This window comes from Peromyscus californicus, unplaced genomic scaffold (assembly GCF_007827085.1).
Source record: "Peromyscus californicus insignis strain IS unplaced genomic scaffold, ASM782708v3 Scaffold_23__1_contigs__length_62951481, whole genome shotgun sequence".
Classification (NCBI taxonomy): Eukaryota; Metazoa; Chordata; class Mammalia; order Rodentia; family Cricetidae; genus Peromyscus; species Peromyscus californicus.
In genome coordinates this window covers 27,371,750-27,395,847 of record NW_026294534.1, presented here as the reverse complement: position 1 = coordinate 27,395,847, position 24,098 = coordinate 27,371,750, and the positions used below count along the sequence as shown (strand labels likewise).

Sequence of the window (24,098 nt, the reverse complement as noted above, 5' to 3'; positions counted from 1 at the left end):
TTTTAGAGTAATTTTAAATATCTGACTCCAAAAGGAGACATCTTCCAGGCAATAATATGTCAGCTTTTTCTACTTTGAAACAAAGCCAATTTCCTGGGCTTTAGAGACTTTTTCTCTTATTTAGTATGTATGTATAAAAATATATATGTGTGTATATGTATGTTTGTGTGTGTATGTGTACAGTGTATATATTACATACAAGTAGTGTATAAAATTTTGTTAAATGAGTACAGGCAACTGCTAACCAAAATGAACTTGAATGTTTTAATTAAAAGTAAATTCAAAATTAGTCTCGGGCTTTCTAAATTCACTTGATAGATGACTGCCTTTTAGCTACTGGTTTAAAAGAAAGTAGCTTTTAGAAATTCATGTTCCAAGTAGCTAAGGCTTAAAGCAAGCTTTACTTATATGCAAGTTCCTCCTGCTGACCCACCCCTATTGACACTCACACATCGCCATCTCCACCCACTAGGACCCATTTCCCAGAAGTCATTATGATGAAGACCTGGGTGACCAAGCTACCCAAGACACACAAAACAAAATGCTCCAACTCAAAAGCTGGTGGGTATAAGGACTCTGCAAGCCTGGTGCCCTTGGCCTATCCAGAAGCAACAGTGTTTGAACACAACTGAGGTGTGGGAGGATGGAAAGGTGGGGCAGGCAGTTTAGAAACCAGGAAGGATGGCTGGAGAGATGGCTGGACAGTGAGGAGCACTGGCTGCTCTTCCAGAGGACCCAGGTTCAACTCCCAGCACTTACATGGTGGCTCACTACTGTTCATAACCCCAGATCCGGGGGGATCTGATACCCTCTTCTTGTCTCTGTGGGCACCAGGCATATATAAGCAGTGGACAGACATATGGGCAGGCAAAATACCTGTACACATAAAAGTAATAAAGAAAGGAAGAAACTAGGAAGGAAACATTCTAACCACTCCATGACGAACATTGTGTTATGCCCTTTTACACAAATGATTTTATTTAATCCTTATAATAGCACTATGACATAGATTTTGGCTTTTTAAAGCTCCAAAATGGACTTGGGTGTCCTTGTACTATTAAAATCTAAATATAGAAAATTACTATTTTTATACTTCTTTTTATGGCCCTTTGATAATTTTATTAAGTGAAAGAACATCTAAATTTAATGTTTAAAACTCTATTAAGTATAAGAAAATTTAATTAATTAAACGGCACATCCAATTATGAAAGCTAAAAGGAGCAACAGTCACAGATTCATTTTATTAGAATCCAAGTCACAAACTAGGTCCACCCAACTGAAAAGGATACAACTATATTAAAAATCTTTTTTTGCCTCAAAAGATAAAGAATTTTGTGCTCAAATTTTTCTATTTCATTTTTCTATTTTATTCTCTTTTGTATGTTTTACAACATTGCTTGGGGCTGAGGATAAAAATGGCACTTTTAGAGTTTGAATGTTTTTAATTGTTATACTTGTTGTATTTTCCCCCGAAATGATGGATAGTGAACCCAGGAGCCCAGAGCCTTGTGCATGCCGGGCAAGCACTCGGTCACTGAGCGACACCTCCCAGTCCCAAGAAGTTTTCATGAGTTTCATGACGGTGTGTGATGTCATTGGAAAGAACTATATAGAGGAGGAGATCTGAATCAGACACTCTGCAGTTCCACCTTCTACAAGGAGGTACAGGATTGTGTAAGTTTTCCTGGGCAAAGGATGAGGAGAAAAGAGAAAAAACAGGGTACATACTGCCACCTCCCTCCTGTCACACATATAAAGATATAGTGTGTGTGTGTGTGTGTGTGTGTGTGTGTGTGTGTGTGTGTGTGTGTAATTTTTAATTTGCTAAGAAAGATTTTGGGTGATATGAACTATAAACTAAGAATAATTTGTACCCCAAGCCTCTTATTGAGTTGTTTAAGACAGAGACAGGTCATATGACCACAGGACAGGAGGGAAGAATTTCTCTAATATAAAAATCATTCTGTACCCCAAACGTGGTAATGGTTACATGAATCTAAACACGAGTTGAAATTCATAACTAGATACCAAAAAAAGTCAGTTTTATGACATGACAAGCTTTAAATCATATTCTAGTTTTAAGTGACAATTGTTTTGGTTTGGTTTGAGCAGTGCTAGGATCAAACCCGGGGCTTCACCCTACCTCTGACTATACCACCAACCCTTGCTTAATTTTGCCTCATTTCGTGGTACAAGGGGTGAAACCCAGGATTTTATACATTCTAGTCAATCCATCCCTATTTTCAAATCAGAGAGCCACAACTCATAGAGATTAAATAATTTGTCCAGAATGACATGCCAGGTCTCAACATCTGGGTCGTGACCTCCTTGGGGGGTGGGTGTCGAATGACCCTTTCACAGGGGTCGCCTAAGACCATTGGAAAGCACAGATATTTACATTACAGTTCATAACAGTAACAAAATTACAGTTATGAAGTAGTAACGAAAATAATTTTATGGTTGTGGGTCACCACAACATGAGGAACTGTATTAAAGGGTCACAGCAGCACTAGGTTTAGAACCACTGCCTTAGGGAGAGGATTTAGAATTCAAAACCACATTTAACTAGTGCCAAAGTCAGCCTCAGAGTGCCTCCCCTTCCGGTTGGAGCCCACTAGGTTTCCTAGTGGCTGTACCCAGCAGGACTGCATAAGAGGTTGACTGGACCACGGGCCTGAGTATCAGGTGTTTGTAAGGGTCTACACTTGACTGTAACTAGTAAGGGGGAGGTTGCTCCACCCCTTGGCATTGTTATAAACAGACCTTTGGAATAAAGTTCCAGGCTGGTGGATAAGGATCCAGGCCCACCCCTATCCTGTGTTTCTATCCTGTGTTTCTCTGTTTTTTTCCCCCTCTATTTCTAACTATGTCTCTTATCCTTCATTCCTCAAGAATGCCTGGGGTAAATGATAGTGGGGGCTGGTCCGCCGCACCCACCTCTGAAATAAAATGCCTCTCAAAGTAACTAATTAGGTACAGCTGCTCAAAGTGCACACCTTAACCAGGAACAAGGTACTGTCAGAGGGAACCCACAGGCAGACCCAGGAGTCCAGGAAGCATCCAGAACAAAGCCTGGAAACTGATCTCACTGGCAGCATCGTGTCTTGGGTACTCTCTCTTCTGTGGCACATGTCTAAAGACAAGAGAGGCTGCTATGTACTATGTGTGGACAGTGTCACCTGATTGCTGGGCTATGCTGTGACACATAACAGATAATAATCACCACCTGCGTCCTCGGTCCTATACGTAGTTATTAGAAAAAGAGAACATATGCCACCATTGGGGAGGTAAAGGGGTGCATTTCACCCATTTCCATTTTGCTAGATGGGTCTCTATCAGCGATCTATGAAAACATGGCATCAAGCTGATCAGTGTGGACACACCGAACTCTCTAGAGTATGCCTCCAATCCTTTCCAGGGTTCTTCATTTGAAGTGGAGTGTAGCCCTAGCCATGGCAAATAAGGTTTCAGAACAAAGTGACAGCCAATTTCCCAAGGTCATTTTCCTTCCAAATGAGATACTGTGAAGTCGTCCCAACCAGCTCATAGGACTACTGCTCAATGTGTTTAACCAGTAACGAAAGGAGAAGCCAGGGTGAGGTCACCCTCTAAGTAATGACAAACCACACAGACTTCTCTGGAAAGCTTAGAGCAAAGCTTGTCTTGGCAGACAGTTTTAATTTTCATGCAAACTGAATCATCAGCCTTCTTTCCATTTCTTCAGGCTCATGTGCACACATGTTCATGCATATGTGTGCATGCAAATCCAGAACTGCTAATTGCTTCAGTCTGAAATCCAAACAATTCTCCTAAGGATAACAAACGCTCAATGACTGAACGCTGTATTTCACAACAGCTTATTAATAATGACAAACATCTATACATGTCTTCTAACTTAATCATCTAAATTTGGGAGTGGGACAACATACCTACCTACCTCTGCGGGCTCTCCCTTACATATAGTACATCCATGTACCCCCAAGTTCCCTGTACCCCTGACAGACAACCCCCTTCCTACATCACTGGCCCCTGAAGTGTCCTCTGTCACTAGGGCAGCTTTGCATCTTCTAGAATTCCACATGAGGGAAAGCACACAGGATTAGGATTCCGAGATGCATCCGGGCTCTTTATCAGCACTGTCTACCTTTTTATGGCTGCATAGTCACAATTTCTTACCATTCAACAAGCAAGCCATTTCTAGTGTATGATTATCAAACAGCAACAAACTAACAAACCTTTTAGGAATATTTAAGTAAGTCGTCTTTAAACACAGGCTTTGATTTCCCTTGGGAAAACACCTAGGAATGAATTCCTATGTGGTGAATGTAGTTTTGCCTTGGTGGGAAACTAACAGATTCCCTCACTGTGTCGACACTATTTTCCATTCCCAATATCACGGTGCGCAAGTCCCAAGTGTTACACACCTTCCTGACATTTCATAGGTATCTCAGCCAGGGCAAGGGTATGTAGTGACACCTCCTAAGTTCACATTTCTCTAATGACATTCGACAGCATCTTTTTATACACTCACTTTCCATTACTATATCAGAGTTAGGGACAAGACTATTCAAATCCATTTGGCTATTTTTTTTTGGGGGGGGGGGGGTTCGAGACAGGGTTTCTCTGTAGTTTTGTGCCTGTAAAAACAGGTAGTGAGGTCTCCAACTCAGAACTCTTGTTCTTAAATCACTTACTGACTGTAGACTGGTTTCCAGGGGCCCATTCACTCTCAGTAGGAGTGTATTCAATATGGCTTCCAACTGATGCTACTGCTTTATCATCATTTGTTCTTCTTATGTTCCCAGAGGCTCCTTCTACACACACCAACCTCTTGCTTACACGAGGCACAAAGAATTCCTATCCAGTTGACATCACCTATATTTTTTAGGACGAATTTCTTTTTTCTTATCCCACTAGCCATGATTTATATGGATACCACAACTTTTCCCTTCTCACTGAAGCCATGACCCCCTCAATATTTGGTCTCTAGTCTTGGGATTTTTCTATATGATATCACTGAAAGGTTTCTAATCTGTTTTGACCATAAGAGACACATATATTTACTTCTGACCTGCCTCAGAGGATCACTGCCCCAGCATGCTGGTCCTTAAGGAAGATCATGTTGGTTCAGTTCAGTGTCTAGACCTCACCTCACCAAGCCACTTTTGCCTATAGGCAATGAAATGAATAAGCAAAGCCTTTTTCCAACTCAAATCCAACTGAAACAGCCCATGGCCAAGACAGTGGCCTACTTCCCAGCTCACCAAGGAGTAAGATGTCCTTGTCCCTGACTCTGATTCTTCACTGTTCACTGTCTTAGTCACTGCTCTATTGCTGTGAAGACACACCATGACCAAGGCAACTCTTATAAAAGAAAGGATTTAACCAGCAGCTAGTTTGTAGTTTCAGAGGTTTAGTCCATTATCATCATGGTGAGGAGCATGGTGGTACTCGGGCAGACATGGTGCTGGAGAAGTAGCTGAGAGTCCTACATCCTGATCCACAGGCACAGAGAGAGAGAGAGAGAGAGAGAGAGAGAGAGAGAGAGAGAGAGAGAGAGAGAGAGTCTAGGCCTAGTGTGGACTTTTGAAACCTCAAAGCCTGCCCCCCAGTGACATACTTCCTCCAACAAGGCCACACCTTCTAATCCTTCTAATCCTTACAAACAGTTCCACTCTCTGGAGACCAAGTATTAAAATACATGAGCCTATGGAGGCAATTCTCATTCAAACCACCACAGTAAGTTTTTTAAACTTCCTTGTCCTAAAATACTCAACTATGTGTGTCAGCTTTTGGCTACCTCCAGGATAGTTTTGAAACTTATCATGTAACAGCTGCATCTCAGGCCTGAGGTCCTTGGGCCTGGGTCACTTGATAGACGCTGATGCAAGCTCACCTCCATGCTGGCTATCATCGGAATGTAAACGGTCTCCCACAGGCTCCTGTTTTCAAATGCATGAGGCTTGGCTGGGGGTGGGGGAGAGGAAGTTGGTACCTAGCTAGAGGAAGTAGGTCACAACCAGTAGGCGTTCCTTGTCGTTCTCTGTGGGCTGACCAAACAGGACTGGCAGGTTCACGCTTCTCCCCTAAAGTTGTTTCCTGTGAGGTATGTTGTCCCAGCAACTAGAAAAGTAACTAATACCAGGCTCTCGAGAAAGAGAGAGGGAAGAAAGGGCAGAGGACAGACAGATGGACGGACTGAGAGGAGATGGTGTCATATATAGTTACATAACAGCACTATTTACTCACCAAAAGATCACTTGAGGCCCCCAGTGATTTTGTGTAGGACTCATGTGCTCGCTATTCAAAAGGATAGCCAATGTCTGAACAAATAAATCAATTAGGATTTCATCTAAGCAAAAAAAAACAAAAAACAAAAAACCTAAAGTTATAAAAAGATAGTTTTGACCTCAAAATGAGAGGTTGAGAAACTACAGATCCACTGAGTTTAAGTTAAGAAACTTAAAAGACAGAGGTTGGGAATGTTGGGATATGACAAAAACAGGTAGGTAGCCCCAGGTTCAGGGGATGAAGATCATGAAGGCTGGGTGATCGGAACTCAGATGGAATGGGACCCCGATTTGAGACATCACCCAGGAAAACCCTAAGAAGAGTCACATGGCATTAGTTTATTTTTATCTGGAAACGCTTAGTTTTAGAGACTGACTACCAGGTACATTATTATATCAGGTTCCTGCCAAACCCTCAACTATTCAGGGGAACTGCCTGAAGTGTCCCAGAAATTTCTAGTAATTATTAGGAAAATTAAGCTGCGACTCTTAGACTGTCTACCTACTTTGTGTTCCCAAATCTGATATTAGATATCTTGGGAAATTTTAATTTTTCATAGGCCCAAACTGCTTACATAAAACAACTGCAGTTCTATTATTTGACTCAGGAAGACAGAAAAACTAGGGCAGGGTTTATTCCTACCTCAGAATAGAGGTCCCCACCCGCCTTATCCAGTCTGCCAGTTGGCTGTCCAGACAGAAGAGCTGTGGGAAAAAATCACCCAGCCAGCCAACCTGAAAAACACGGTGATGATAAAGAAACTTAAATTCTGGTTCCCGAGGGCATCGTGAGGCAGTTTTGGGGAGGGTTTATTTGTAGCTAAAGTAATGTTGCTATTCTTTTTCTCCAAGCCATATGAATATAGAAAAGGAGATCCAGGGAATCTAGGAGGCTTGATGCCCTTTATCACCAGCCCATGGTCATGGTCACCTAGGTATCAGTCCTAGCACAGGTACTGTGCCTGTCCCTTTCTAATGGTGACTGTTGTTTCAGAGACAATGCTTAGACACTGAAATGGAAGTTGAAAGAGCGGTCGACGGCTACCTAACAAGAAGTAGGCAAGAGGGTCTGTGATACCAAATGGTCACTGAACCCCCTTTCCTCTGACTCCTATGTCTCCACACAGAAGTGACTGCCTCATTTACCATAACTTTAGGGGTGGTGGGGAAAATGTTCTATCATCACTTGGATCTCTCTCATCATATGAGCTCCCCTAATAAACAATTACCTGGGGGCAATTTGAAAATAGTTATGATATGAATTCAGGAACCAAGAAACTGGAGTTGTCCTTGTCTATAGAGGATGGGGATATAAATCTGCAGATATACAAGATGATTTGTTTGGAGGATAGGAACATACATCTACAGATATAAAAGACGGTTTGTATAGAGGACTGGGATCTACATCTATAGAGACAGATACACAAGACAACTTGTAAGGCATAAAGTCATCATTTGTAAATAATACAAACGTAAAGGGTAACACAGGAAGAGAGAGGGGTGACCTGGAATGGTCTGGTTTTAGTGTATAGTTCAGCTGTGTCCTTTACCACTAGCGTTATCCAGAGGGGAGAGAAAGCGTCTCTTTGGGATGAAGAAACCGAGACAACAAAGCAAACGGATTGAGTACTTCACGACTGGTCCAAAAGAGACCACAACTAAACAAAACCCGTGGCCGTTAAAATCACGTTATTAGTACACAGTGACCAACTAAATTCTTCTCCATCTCAACATTCTGCTACATTTTTATAGCACAAGTTAAGAACACAACCTCACACTCCTGAAAGAGTGCTTTTTAGCAAATGCTAGGATAGTGCAACAAGCATTCCTGATAGGGTGTAAAAATAAAAGGAGCCAAGCCGGGCGGTGGTGGCACATGCCTTTAATCCCAGCACTCGGGAGGCAGAGGCAGGCAGAGCTCTGTGAGTTCGAGGCCAGCCTGGTCTACAGAGCGAGATTCAGGACAGGCACCAAAACTACACAGAGAAACCCTGTCTCGAAAAAAACAAAATAACGAAACAAACAAATATATATATATATATATATATATATATATATATATATATATATATATATATATATATATACACACACACACCCATATATTCATCTCCTTATAAGGCTTCCCTTAGAAAGTCATTTTTCAGTAATCAGTATTTCTACTCCTTTATTAATTTAACCCCAGGATTTCAAAAGTAATGCAAAGGTTAAGACAAACTAATGATGAGTCAAAAGTAGTAATGACTTCACAGTGTTAACCACGAGTTAAAAACCTGGGGACCTGATGGTTTGTGTAGAGGAAAAGAAGAGCATTTATTCCTACATGCCCCTTCCACCAGTAATGAACAGAACATTGGTTCCTCAGGCTCCCTCAGTTGGAAGGATTCCTATTCCTCTGAAATCTCTTAGCATTTGGTCTACTGACCTCTTGCACTGTGTTACAGCCTTGCTCAGCCTGAACCCAAGTCCTTGAGGGCAGGTTCCAAAGATGGACCTGCTAATGGCCTGTGGGTGGAAGGCCACAGTAAACTCCAGCTGAATGAACACAGGCCTGAAAGAATCAGTATCATGACAGCTACCATCTGGCCATGTAAATCCTTCGTCCAATCCTATTTCCTATATTATAGGAGCAGAATGCTGCATCGTTTAATCAATAAATTAACTTAATTATTCTTGACAAGATTTTTTAAATCCAGTAGTGAACCAAACACCCAAAATGAACTCTTTAGAAGGAGCTCCAGAGCATTTTAAACTGATGCTGAATGGTCACAGTACCGCTTTGACAAATGCCTTGGAGCCAGCCTTGGCAGACAGACCTCTACTTCTACAGAGAGCTGGCCCACAGGTTGTGGGCTCTCCTCAATTCGAGGTCACTATCAACAACTTGGATCTTTAATTTAGACCATTTTACAGACAGCAATACACCCAAGGTGAGATGCGTAGATGGGGCATTTTCCAATTGGTTACAGAGGACACCTGCATCGGGCAGCTGGGTAGTAGCTCCCACTACAGAAAGAGGGAGTGACTGAAATAACCAACGTCACAAATGGCTTCAACTTACAGTCCCCGCCACTTTCATGTGGGGAATCTGAACCCTGCCTTCCGTGACTGACTCAGATCACCGGGAGGCAAAGAAAGAGTAAAGCCAAGAGAGGCAAACGGGTTCTGCACTCCACATTTGAAAGTCCTTTCTCACGTCATCCAGTGACTAGAGAAACATGGCCGGAAGAAAAGATCGGGGACACACTCCTAATCATTTGCTCCAATTTGCTTCACTTCCTAGGTGAGAAAATAGTTACAATCCAGCCTGGTTTTGCATACAGTGTAACGAGGTCGGTCAGGACACAGGAGGGCGAGCAGCTTCTCGGGGGCCCTGAACCAAGGAGCGTGCCAGCTCTAAACCACCATCATTAGCCGAACCCACAGCTGTGACCAGCACGCAGTCCCTCCTCCCCACTCACCCCACCCCCAAATCTGATGATGAAAAAAACAAAACAAAACACAAACCAAAACAACACAGTAATAACTTAGACAGCAAACCCGATGCCCCTACCCTAAACAGACCCCTTTAATGCACTTGATCTGACCTCTTCTTTTACAAGCACCATAGCTGAAAATGAACTAGAACAAAAGAAGATTGGTTACGGACAGCCATAAAAAAATGCCACGGTCTGCTACATACATAATTCATGATGCTAAGAGAGCCGCCATCGACATCATTTATCCTTTCCATATTTTAAGTCGGAGAAAAGTTACCAGATACTATTTATAAAGTCTCTTATTTCTATAGGACCCTGCCAATTTTAAGAAATGGCACGGCTTACAAACCTAAGATCATAGGTCTTCTGGAGTTTACGTGCCATCCATCAGAGAGGGGGAGGCTAATAACCCTACATAAACCAATTAGGTCAGCAGTCCTGTGGAGACTAATGTTACCAGATCGCTTCTGCTTTTCTGTTTTTAAAATAAATGCTCCAGTTTTCGTCTCACGGTGCTTCAAGTTGATCCTGAACTGTACACTCCAATCAAAGGGTCTGGCATTTGACATGACAGCTAAGGAAAGTGAAGCCTAGAGAGAGCGAGCCAGAGCCAGAGGAAGAATCCAGGTCTGCCTCCTTAGCATCCTGGACTCTGTTTCCTTGGTCCCCGAGGATGCTCTGGGGCCTTTTCCATTCATTACATCTGAGTGAGCTCAAGTGGCCACTGGACTTCATTCTCACTCCATTCTTCCACGCGGCTGCCACAAGAGTGCCTACAAAATGCAAACCCAGCAATTCCAGCTGACCGTTCAATACTGCCCCTGTGACTCACAGGGGAAAATCACCAGGATTTCTTTTAACATTATAGGGAGCTGCCAAAAGTTCTCTTCTAAAAAAAAAATACATAAAAATACACACACACACACACACACACACACACACACACCACATTTACATTTCATGGGTATTGATGACGGAAGAGTTGAGCTCCTGGTGTATCCACCTCCTCTATCCTCCCCATAGGGCTCTGTGAAAATCTGCAGACATGCAGTTTGCTGGAGGCCTTTTCCTGCTCCACCCACCTGGCTCCAGATGGATGCTTCTTCCCCCCCCTCCCCCGCCCCCTGGCCTCCCCATGTCTCAGAAGGCCTCTGCCCTTGGAATTGAGTGCAGAGCACCAAGGGCTGTTTACTGCCTGCTCTTCTTCCTTCTGCGGCTTTCCTCTCCCCTGATGCCCCATGACCTACCCTGTGCCTGCCTGGTCATGGCAGAGCCCTAGCGCACGTCCATAGTCCAGTTTCCATGTTGAAGACAATATCTTATGAATTTCTCACATGCCATTTCCTTGTGCATTCGAGTAATCCCCACTTTTGACAGGTGGAAGCTATTATTTATTTTTTTTTTTCCTGAGGAACTGTTTGAAAATAATAGAGATGGTAGGCTCTGGGGGACAGCCTCACGTCTGCTGCATACAGTGTGCCCCAGGTATTCAGCCCTCTCAGGCATCAGTGTTCCTTATCTGTGAGCACAGATCACGGTAATCACAGTCTACGTTTATTGAGTGTTCACCATGTCGCAGACACTGTGTTAGGGACTGGACGCCTATTCATTTATTTAATCCTCATGACCTCTAAGGAGACAATGACACAGGTACCAATGCTTAGGAACTGAGTGAATTTTCCTCCGGGTTTTCGGATAAAGCTGAGGCTTTAGGATGCCAAGTAGCTTCCTAGAGGCCCCAGCCTATGGCTTTGAACTTCGTGTGAATGTAACAGAAGCAAAGGCTCTTTCTCTGGTGCTGATCAAGCCTAAAGAAAGCTGTATGGCAATTCTCACCTCTGGCTGCAGCAGGAGAGACGCTGGTTTGGGGCCAACTTCCATAGGAAACCGTGTGGTCTCCTTGAGACAAAGATCGGGGCCTTTACAGAAATGAGCTGGGTCAGAGGAGGGGGCGATAGCCAGAGGGGGCGGGGGGGATGATGCAGAAAGCAATTCAAAGCACAGATAACACGCAGCAGCCTGGCTCCCAGCATAAAATCCACGGAGCACATGCGGCAGCATCCTCGGAGGTAAGAGAGCATGTGTCCGCGCACGGCCACGAACAAAGCCACCGACACACCACCAGATTCTTCAAAAGCAAATATTTGTCCACAGCCAAAGAATGCGATTCTTTCCTAACAAAGAACAATGGGCGCCATTCTAACTCCCCATTCTTTTTCTCTGGTTTCCAGTGGTTTATGATCTCGATGGAGATTCCCCCATGAATAAGCGTGTCTCACATCACAAATGGCGCTGTAAATCAGAAGGTTTACGGATGGTCAAAGATGGGCGGTTTGAGTACCCTGACCCTGCAGCTTCCAGCCTGCCGAACACCTGAGGCTGCAGGTGGTATGTGGTCCTGGAAATGGTCACCTGTTTTGTTTAAGTTTTGGTGGTGGTGGTGGTGTTTTTGTTTTTGTTTTTGTTTGGGGGGGTTGTTTGTTTTGTTTTGTTGTTCTATTTGGCTAGGCAAGAGAATTTTGGCAGCTCTGGTAATCAACAAGATGCAATGAGCCCTCCTGTTTGGCTAGGCATGAATTCTGTAGCATGTTCCAGAAGCAAGTCTCAGCTGCATCCACAATGCTCAAGAAGGGGCTGGGCAGGCAAAGGGTCTGTTGATAGGAGTGCTAGCTAGCTACACTGAAGCTGAGCCAGCCGCCTGGAAGCCGAGTTCCTGAAATGACCGAATAGAAAACCAGTACACTTAACCTTTGCTTACACGGAGAAGAAAGAATGTAACATAGTAACTAGGGAGAAGCAGAGGGCTGCCGGCTTGTATTTGTGGAAATGCAGAGGCTTAAGATACGAAATAAGCTGAAAAGAACACCTGCTTTGCCCAAGAGAGGGAAAGAACCAGGGCCATGCCACTCAGGAGCCATCTGGGGACCAGCCATGTCAGGAACCAGGACAGATGAATGCTATGAGGGCTCCAAAGGTCCTTTTTTTGTTCCTGTACCCCCAGGCACAAAACAGTCCAGCTCTCAGCAGACGGGGGAGCCAGTTTTGGCACCAAAGTATTTTTGAAAACTCACATTTCTTTTTTTTTAGTACTTCCCATGCAATTCATGAGCAACACTTGAATCAAAGTCACCTCAGCTATCACATATATCTATAGAGTCCCACTGAATATATTTTTTAGTAACATGTTCAGAGAAAATGTGAATCACCCTTTTCCTCCATACTGTCTGCATTGATTTTGGGCATGCAGGGTGAGGAGAAAGATTTTTAAAGAGCATATGGCGAAACCACTACTCGAAGAAGCCAACTCTGATGTTGGCTTCCAGTGAAATGTACCAGCAAGGATCTTTAAAACATGGGAGCAACAGAAGCAGAGTTTAATTCTGTATTGTTCAACCATGGCAAACACACTTGAGTTGCACTAGGTTAGACCCATCCCATATTCATTGCACACAGAAAAAAAAAAAAAGCAAACCACGTGGATAACCTCTTAAAATTTATACTCCCACTTGCTATGAGAACCAGATATCCAGTGCTGGTTTCTATACCACACCAAGCATAAGTCTAGAAAATGCTATGGTGCAGAACTCCACCCTGCCACCAGCAGCAAGGCAGAAGCAGTGTTTTCAGTCAGTGGGACGTGGTTCACAACCAATTACTTTTCGTTGATTTCTTACATGGGCCAAGCATTATTCTACTGCCACAGTCTTATTTTGTTCGGTGATCTTCTTATTTATAAACATGCAAGATTTGTAATTACGGCTACGTCTAAACACCGCATCTCACAATAATGGATGAATTAAGCTGTGAAAAGCATAATTATGCTCAAAGCAATAGCGTTCCAACATGCATCACAGAAGCCGGTGAGGAACATTACCTCCTTTTGAAATCACAAAGCTGAGCTTTCCTAATTCCCAAGCCTCGGTGCTATCCCGCCATTCTGACTAATGGCATCTCCAGAGTGTTCTGAGCACAAAGGGAATCTGATAAACTCAGAAGGTTTTTAAAAGTAGCTCATTGTGAAACCTCCGAGAGGGAGAAGACCTCTTCAAATTAAAAAAAAAAAATCTAGAAAACAGGGTGGAAGATATCAAAGGTCTGTCAGCATGGGCTGACTAAACAGTACAGGGAGAGGGCAGAATATTACGTGATATGCCATAGACATATCTGCAGTGTGTCTATGAGGGTGCTCGTTTTCATGCTGCCACTATGGCAGCATTTCCAAAATCCATATATATTATATATATAAACAGTGTGTGTGTGTGTGTGTGTGTGTGTGTGTGTGTGTATAAACTTGAGTTCAGGTGTCCCAAGAACCAGAAATGTCAGACCCACCCAGAGTTGGAATTATATGTGGTTGTAAGCCACCTGATGTGGATACTAGGAACTGAACTCAGGACCTCTGGGGGAGTAGTACATGTTCTTTCCTGCTGAGCCATCTCTCCAGGTCCCCAAAATATATATTGTGACCAAATGCAAGGTATAAAAGGAGCCTAGGTGACCTCTTTCAGATTAAGTACACGCTCTAACACATCCCTGCAAGACACCGCAAGAAACATTTTACAAATAAGAAGTGAGGTTGATGATGGGGGGTGGGGTGGGGCGGGGCTTCTGCTGTTGAATTTACTTTCCATACGCAGCTATTACTTTCTTATTGTTAGAATCATTGCATGATTTCTTCTGTTCTCTCCCTGCAATGATGTGATGGATTATTTTTTAAGTTCTCTAAGAAGACAATTGTTAAAAAAAAAAATTAAAGTTAAAACAAAAATTTTTAGATAACCAAAAAGGCAACCAAGCTGGGGGGAGAAAAATCTTAAATACAACAAAGATACATGAAGAGTTCATCTAAACTGATAAAACACTGTGATGATTGTTCTTAAAGCTGAAAGCCAGTAAGACGATGCCAAAAGATATTATCTGAAAACTCAGAAAAGTAGCCACATAATTAGGCAACGTGCATGCCAGTGAACATCCTCACTAATTAGAACTCTGAGTCCTCACTGAGGTGCTGTTTTCCATGAACTATCAGTGCGTTGTTAAGATTATAGGCAGGAGAGGGGAAGCCTGGTTAAGGGCTCTGGCAGGTATCAGGACAGCAATGGAAACATGTTCTTAGACCATGACATTCTCTGCCTAACACTCACTGATCCTGTTTCGGCAACGGCCACCCAGATGCAAACATCTCATGGCATGCCTTCCAAAAGCATGGCCGTTGCTGGTTCCTTTAGACCTGGACTCACACTAGACATAGACCCCAACTGTTACTGCACACACCACTGGCAGTCCCTGCACCCGCTCCAGCTCCTGCAGCTGCAAAGACCAGGCACCCTCCTGCAGGAAGGCTGCAGCTCCAAGTGTACCCAGGGCTGTCTGTGGAGGAGCATCTGAAGTCTGCTGCCCGCCACCCTCCATGTGGGGACAGTGTTGCTCCCGTGAGTAAATACAGTGACACACACATCCAGGATTCAGTTGTCACACACTTTTGCTAGGTTCTTTTATCTGTAAAGTCTGTTCACGGCCCAAAAAGAAAAAAACAAGCAAAACAAAAGACAACTTTCAGAAAGAAATACACCCAAGCAAGGTATGGTAGCTCATGCCTGTAATCCTCAGAAGGCTCAGGCAGGAGGTTTGCTACAAATTTGAGGCCATCCTGGGCAAAAAGTCTCAAAAAACAAACAAACAGAAACAGAAAAGGAAAAGAAGGAGAAGAGTTCAACACAGAATTACAGCAATAAAATGCAAGTGTCCAAATGGCTGAGCTAAGGCCATATGCTTAAATAAACAGCTAAAATCATCTTGCTCACTACTATGTAAACACTCACAATTATTGTGCAGGTAGAAATCCCCTGAAACGTAATAAACAAGAGCTTAGCTTTTAAAAAAAAAATCAATATTTAAATCATTTATACAATGAGCTAAGTACATATTTTAAGAACCTAAGCTTAAAGGAGTGACTGAAAGAAACAGTGTGATTATGGCACACATGAGCCATGAGTGACATCTTTTCCCTTTGCCCTCCAAATTTATATGTTACGGTATGGGGAAATTTAGTTCTTAAAAGATTGCACTGTGCCATAGCCCCACTATTAAAAAAAGAAAGATTTTACGCACAAGCTTGTGTGTGCACAAACACGCGTGCGCGTGCACACAGATGTACAGTATGTACAGTGCATGTATACCATGTGTAGAGTGCAAAAGCCTCGGCACAAGCAGATCAGAGGATAGCCTTGTGGGGTTTTACTCTCTCCTCTCACCTTTGCTGGGGCTCCAGGGCTTGAACTCAGGTCTTCAGGCTTGCATGGCAAGCGCCTCTCCCACTAAGCCATCTTACCAGCTCAGAATGCTTCAGTTTTTAAAAGCAACATAGATTCTATGCTTCAAGTCAAATCAGAAAAAAAAAAAAAAAAAGGTACAAAAGATATCTGTAAATATCTTGGACTTCCAAGCATTCCAGTCGAAGAGCAACAGAGTGCATTCGGGTGAACTCAGAGGCAAGGACAGACAAACTCAAGCAAGAGCAACGTGATCAACACAAGAAACCCTGGCTCCCTGAAGTCAGTTATATCTAAGTGAATGATATGCATCAAAAAGGGTGTTGGGAAGCAAAGTTAGTTAAAGTGGTATTTTCATTTACTCTAGAGTTAGAAGCAATGCATAAAGTGAGTGGAGATGTGTTAGATCCAAATTTGCTTTTCTCGGGGGCTGTTATGGTAAGTAAGAATTACAGCAAGGAAAATCAATCTCCTCACATAGAATCCTATGAATCACCAAGGCATGCAGCTATCTACTGTGGCAATAGTAAACCGCCCTTTATTCCCTGTACTCTGACCTGGAGAAAGTGGCCAGTGTCACACTTAGCCACCGTATCCTATGCAGATCATCTGAGGCTACCTTTCCATTGTCCCAGCTGCAAATGCCTTCCAGGGTTCAGCAGAGCTGTCCAAAGGCAAAGGCCATGCTGGAGCAGTGCTTCAAAGCTCTCATTCAAGGGCCAGCAGGAGTCGCTGCCAAAGCTGGCTGGCCCAGAAATGTCATTTAAATAAAGAAGTTCCTTCATTATCACAACTCCTAAACACCAAATGCTTACAGCACACAATCTATGCCACACCCACTTAGCCTTTCAGTCCCCTTCACATACTGAGACCCACGATCTTCCTCCTGTGGTCACCTGGACACTCTCTCTAACACTCAGCTGCAGAGTGGCCTTGCAGGCACCACTATGGCATACTTTCCCGGTGGTTCACACCCCTGACCATGACCTCTGCTGACCCCCCACTCCCTACAGGCCATGTATATATGTACATACCTAATTGTATGTATGTATGTGTGGATGTGTGGAAGTCAGAGGTCAATTCAGCAAGACTAGCTGCCTATCAAATTCCAGGGATCCTTCCGTCTCTACCTCTGCATGCTGGGATTGCAGGCGCACGCCAAGACAAGTAGCTTTTTACATGGGTACCAGCGTCCCTAAGCCAGGTCCTCGTGCTACCCACTAAGCCACCTCTCCATCACCTCTACAACCATTCTTAAGCTCCCTCCTCCCAAACAAGGGAGGGATGAAGGTTTGTGTTACTGCCCCTAATTCATCAGCACATGGTTCTAACTCCATGTCAACAGCACATGACTCATCTTGGGAACAGTGAGGATCTCAAATGCATCTTGGGAGCAGGGAGGATCTGAGATGTTTAACTCTTTGATTCTCTCAACATTTAATAGGCTAATAATAGGAAAACATCTCAACAAAGCCTCCCTCAACAAAGAAACCTGTAAGTGGTAGTCGCACATGCTTGGCAACGCTCACTTTAATTTGTGCTGGCTTTAGAGTCAGCATTCATAGTCTTTGGCATTTGGAAATGACTGGTGACCTTGATCCTTTCAAACCAGGGGCTAATAAATGACCAAGGAAGTAGCTTTGGAAGGTTACAGAAAGACTTGGTGCAGATGCTGGTTCCAGCATCTTCTCAGGCTCTGCCTGAGATTTACCACAACAAACGATCTAGACTCCAAGCCAGCTGGAGAGAGAGATATGGAAATTCCTTTCTACCCACTCCTCTTCATCAAGCAAACTCAATCTGGGAGTCGGCTTCACTCTAAATGAACGGATTTTCTTTTCCTAAAAAAAAAAAAAAAAAGCTAGACTTCTCACCAGCACACAGTGATTTCCTCTCTATATGGTCAGATTCCATCACTAAAGGATCAATCATCACATTAAGATCCCACCCCAGCTCCCTAAGGCCAAGGTCAGGTATTTTATTTTCCTAAAACTCCCAGTTCAGCTCAAATGTCTGTATACAGTAGGTATTCAAAAGTAATTGATGGCAGACTCAAACTAATAACTTGTCTTGTTGTCTTATATGGTAATATTATAATATTGAAATATTCCCAACCCTTACTTGCTTATCTACCTGTGGCCTAATGATATATCATTCAAAAATGACCAAATATATATATATATATATATATATATATATATATATATATATATCATTATATATATCATTATATATATATCATTATATATAACACACATACACACAGTAAACTCTACCTGCCACCGATAGACCCAAGGGTCTACGCAGCCCACCAATCCTAACAAGAGGATCCCAGTATGCCTATGTGAGAGATGTCCAGTCAATGGGGAACCCTGGGGAAGCACCCAAACTCTAACTCTTAAGCCATGCCCTACACAGAAAGTTGTCACCCGGAGCCAGATGGAAGAATTCTCAGGCCCTTTCATCTCAGGAAGGAGGCCAAGCCCTGCCTCAGTGATCCTTGCCCAGTTGTCTAGGCACTCAACTCAGAGGTCATGCTTCTGAAGCTCTGTGAAGGTAGGAAACACCAGTGAATTACTCACTTTAAAATGGTTGATCTTATATTTGATAAATTTCACCTTGAGAGGAAGACAAGGAAGGGAGGAGGGAGAAGAGGAGGGAGGGGAGGAGGAGGCATACAAAGAAGGGAAGAACAGCACAGGCAGCCACACCAGGCGCTTGACTCATGAAGCCACCCCACCCCAAAACACGCTCTGCTACCAAGTGCCTCTGTACAAACCGTATGAAAAAGACAGACAGCTGGAACAGCCTGGGTGCCCAGTGCTAAGGTTTGGAGTAGCAGGAACTTTCCAGAAGCAAACAGGGAGAGCCTCCAGGCTCCTAGCATCCGTCAAAGCTGCCTGGCTCCTCTGGCCACCAGGTCCATTGCACCCCACTGCTTGTATTCTCTACCTTTTGTGGGTGTCCTGTTAGAGAGATAACTGTTGCTCAGGGCTCCTCCCTCATTTACTCTTTAAAAAATAACAAGACCCGGTATTTCCAGCTAGGACATTACACAGATGCAAGAAAAATAAGTACGAAATGTTTTTGAGCACTTACTGCCAAAAATAAAAATAACTCCAAAGTTTTCCTTCTCATTCTCTACAAATAAGTCAGCCCTGTTGGCAAGGGTATCTGGGAATTGTTATCCATGTGGCTGTCAAGTATGCAGTACACATGGGGTTGTCTATACCACAGCCAGCCACTCCTCCATGGTCTCCCCTGATCTCCAATCAGCAGGCTGAATGCAGGGCAGAGCTCCGGGAAGCAAAATCACCTGGAAGACGGGAGAGCCACCACAAGAAATCTGCCTTTCTGTACCCATTCAACCTCCACCAGTCACGACTTCATATTCCTCATCATTGATCCTCTCCTTCTCATAGGAGTCAAATTAAGGGAAAGGTAGGAGTCGATCACAGGAGGTAGAACTATGAGACCCTCTGCTTTGGGAGGAAGGGTGACCAGTGACTAAAGATGAATAAACATGAGGTCAGGGAACAGAAGGCTTTAGGCAGCCAGCTCCTACATTCTGCTCAACTTGGTATCCTAATCATCTGCCCCTTGTCCATCCATCCATTTCTGTAAGAGTTTGGACACAAAGATTAAAAACATACTAGAAAAATCGTGTGGAAAAACCTCAACATACACACTTGGAGATAAAGAACACCAGAAACAAGCCAAACCCCACTTGCTAGGAATCACTCAGATAACATAATGTCTTGATCTCTCAGAAACAATGTCTGTGGAGACCCCTCCCAATGCCAATGCATGAAACATCAGAAGGCAAGAAAGAAAAGAGTCCCTGGGGCACGGTACCCTTCTTCAGGTGGGGGTGGTGTCTCTAGGTCCATGAGTTGATCACATGCAGTCTGTGGGTGTCTGAGGTGCCCAGAAATCATTCTGAGGGCAAGACAAGAAGGCCAGTTTCTTTCATGACAGAGCATTATGGGATATGTGCCAATGTGCTTTCACTTCCTCTGAGGGAAAGGCATCAACCCAGAGAAGGACAAAAGGACACCCCTCAACTCCCAGCAACTGGCTTCAGAGCAGAAAGGCTGAGTCTGAGAGACCTGAGGCCTGGCTGAGTGGGGCCTGCCCAGAACAAAGCTGCCTGGTGTACTTCCACAGAGACTGTGGATGAGGGAACGGTACAGGAGTGGGACCTGCCCAGAATAGACCTTCCTGGTGTACTTCCACAGAGACTGTGGATGAGGGAACGGTACAGGAGTTAAAAGAGACAAGAGAGGGTAAAGACTGGGCCAGCACTTGCTCTGGTTCTTCAACAACTCAAACAAAAGCCCGCCAGTGATGGTTGCCGAGTCTTTAATCAAGGGGCGCCAATGGAGTGAAGAGAGGTAAGGGGCAAGGTTGGGAAACCACCAGGAACATCCACTTCGGAATTGGCCCTTCCCACACCCCCCTTCCTGTGCAATGGGCAAGAACTGGCGCTTCTTCCCAGCCACAGGGAAAGCACTGTTATCTAGATCCTCCCTAGTCCTCCCGAAACATCCCTGAGTGTACCCCACCAGTGTGTTAGGTATGAGCTGAAGGGAATAAGGGAGAGCCAAACCAGGCCAGGCTCACCAGGGAGCAAGGGGAGCAGGAGGCAGACCATTAACACAAACTGTGTGTCACAAACAAAAGGTTTCTCTCTGGGACTTTCTCCAGTACCTGAGCAAGAGACAGTCTTGAAAATCCACCCTAGAACTGAGACTCCAAATCTTAAAATAATTTGAGCACGACTAAAACCTCCTCCCAGTCTTTGAGCTCTGTTCTGCACAGCGTTTCTTTCTCCGACTGCATGGTCAAGGTTTTTCTTTTTATGTGGAGCAAAGTCCTACGGAGTTCAAAGAGGCCTGTTTATGAAAATAAAAACCCAGGGGCATCAATATTAATAAAGCTAAATTAAAAAGATACTGAATAACATAACCTTTGTGGAGCTAAAAAACAATGACTAATTCAATCCAAGCAACTAGGTCATGCTCAGATTCCAGTAATTGTAAAATTTAGATATAATAAGGCCAGAACTTTGCTTCGCTTCAGCAGTCAAAATGAAGGGCCCATTCAGAGCCAAGTGCTGCAGTCCAAACCCAGCAGGAGAGCCAGGACATCTGAGGTGGGGGAAGCAGGGCAGGGCGGCATCACCATCCGGTACTACCTGGGAACTTGACAGGGCAACAAAGAGATTCTTCTTATAAAGTGCCAAACCGTCACTGAGGGAAACACCTGAGAGGCTTCCGGGGACCACAAAGCCTGGGGCAGGTCTCCACTTAGAGGAAGCAAGTGAACAATCTAATCAAAGGGGTATTGTGACACACACAGCCACTCCTGGAAACAAGAGAAATATGCTAAGCATCAGACAGGCGTACACCATCGATCAGACCCATACATAGTCAGACAAGCCTACGTTGTCAGACTGGCACACACAGATGGGGACACACGACAATCAGACAGGCACCAAGTGTCCGAACGTGTAGCCAGACAACCAGACACTGTCAGATGGGTACACACACTATCAGACAGACATCCACCATTCTATGAGCACACACTGTCATACAGGGACACACACAGTCAGGCAGACACACACTGTCATATGGGCACACACAGCCAGAAAGGCACACACCATCATATGGGTATACACTGTCAGATAGTTACACATTGTCAGACGGGCACACACAGTCAGACAGGTACATACAGTTAAACACGTGTACATTGCACACACATGGGTACACACAGTCAAGCAAACACACACTGTTACATGGGTACACATTTTCAGACAGACAGACATAGTCATATGGGCACATACTGTCAGACAGGCATACACTATAATATGGTCACACACTGTCAAGACAGGCACACACTGCCATATGGGTACACACGGTCAGGCAGACACACACTGACATGTGGGTACACACTGTCTTATGGGCATACACAGTCAGACAGGTGCACATTAGGTACAAAATATGAAGGAGCAAAGAGCACTTGTGGGATATGGAAAGGCTCTGTGTGAATGAATGTGGCCAAAATTGAAGAAAACCACACCATTAATGAAGCTTACTGGATTGCTTTCTCCTTACTGGTAAAAATTACAGTTCATAATTTGGAGAGTGGATATGTGAATGAAAGAGAAAACTTGTATTCAAAGTCAGGTAGACAAAGCCATATTCTTCCAACTTAAGACCACACAGCAGTCCTGTGATTGCTGAAATGCTATCAGTGCTCAGCGAACTTGGTGCAGTCCAGTGTTCTGGCCACTTAGTCCGTCAGGTCAGCTAGCCAAGCTCAGAGGGCCGAGCATTCTGGTTTAAATGACACAGGCCAAGAGAATAAAAACATGAATAGACAGCCCATAGAAAGGACCGTGTGCTCTGGGAATGAGAGCGCAGGACCAATTATGGGGCAGAAATGGAAGAGCGTGGTGGGCCGTGGTGGTATATAGGCAGGAATTGATACCCAGAGAAAACATTAGATTTTCACAGCGATATTCTGAAAAACTATTGTGTTTGTGTGTGCGCGCATGATTCAGTACATGTGTGGAGGCCAGTTCTTCCTTCTACCCTTACATGGGTTCTGGGAATGAAACTCAGGTCTCTGGGATTGCTAGACAAGGGCCTTTACCTGCTGAGCCACAGTGACATTTAAGCACGACCTTTCTTCAGTTTCTGGAAGAACCCTGGAGGGCTAGAGAGATGGCCCAGGGAGTGGTTAAGAGCACCGGAGTATCCAGGTTCAATTCCCAGCACCCACAGGGCAGCTAACAACTATCTGTAATGCCAACACTCCCCTCTGTACAGACAGACATGCAGACTGAACATCCACAGATAAAATAAATAAATCTTTACTTAAACTCCTATATGTCATCCCAACTGTCTTCAATAAAATAAATCTGTAATCCCTTTGACAATGGGATTGATTGGATCCTGTCTATGAGAAATTTTAAATCCCTGGTTGCTGGCTAAGGATCTCCAAAATTAAAGCAGGAGAAACCCAGCCTCACATCATCCAGCCCGCTAAAGTAGTTCTCACCAGAAAACACAGGTGGGGTAGGGCCAGGAGAGTTTTCCATATAAGAACATTTTTTCTTTCTTTTTTTTTTTTTTTTTTTTTTTTGGTTTTTCGAGACAGGGTTTCTCTGTGTAGCTTTGTGCCTCTCCTGGAACTCACTTGGTAGCCCAGGCTGGCCTCGAACTCACAGAGATCCGCCTGGCTCTGCCTCCCGAGTGCTGGGATTAAAGGCGTGCGCCACCACCGCCCGGCTCATATAAGAACATTTTAAAAGGTACTAATGTGATGGAGTGCCTCTGCAGAATGGGACTGAGCAACATGGGAATTGGTACTTGATGTCCCAGAGTAGACAAAAAAAAAAAAAAAAAAAAAAAAAAAAACCCTAAAAATCAGTTTTTAAACCAGTGCGTGTAAAATTGTGAGTTTACAAGAAAACGTGACACTGTAAGTATAAAGTGAAGTCACCAATTTTCTGTCCCTAAAGAGGGAGCGAAAGACATAAAAAGACTCCATAGAAAGACAGAGAGCTACTCATAGATTCAAACGCTTCTCCCAGACTGAAACATGTTCTAATCACCCAAGGGTGTGTGTGTGTCCTTAATAACCGAACATCAAAAGTTGTCACTTCTCCCACGTGACAGTGTAGATTTCAGTATTTTTAGTTCTTGCCAGATCTTTCAGAATTATAACAATTACTAATAAATAATGATGAGAATCACAGAAAAAAAATATGACAGAGAAAAAAATGGCGTTCTTTTTCTGTTGTCATAACGTAAAGAAAAACACAGTACTGTCAACTTTTTCCCAATATTCTGATCGATCTGCTACTTTGGGGCGGGGGATACAAACCAAAACGAATTCTTAAAAAAAAAAAAAAATCTCTGATAGAAATATTCCATGCGTGTTATAAAAAAAAAAATAACTAATGGCATATGTCTCAATATAGATGTGTGTTCTTACCATTTTTCTCTTTTTCCTTTCTCAGCTTGAAAAACCCTTATAGCCAGGATTGC

At 43.8% G+C, this 24,098-nt stretch overlaps 1 protein-coding gene across 4 annotated transcripts in view; it reads right to left on the bottom strand.

The window, feature by feature from the left end:
• Positions 1 to 24,098, bottom strand: part of Mfhas1 (multifunctional ROCO family signaling regulator 1) — an 87,851-nt gene that overhangs the window by 58,645 nt on the left and 5,108 nt on the right. Inside the window, exon 2 of one of the 4 annotated variants that reach the window (XM_052752026.1) lies at positions 6,994 to 7,025. The exons of the other annotated variants lie outside the window; for them this stretch is intronic. Coding sequence (XP_052607986.1) covers positions 7,009 to 7,025 — 17 coding nt within the window. The 3' untranslated portion in view covers positions 6,994 to 7,008. Of the gene's footprint in view, positions 1 to 6,993; positions 7,026 to 24,098 lie in introns of those variants that run through there. 4 annotated transcript variants of the gene reach the window in all.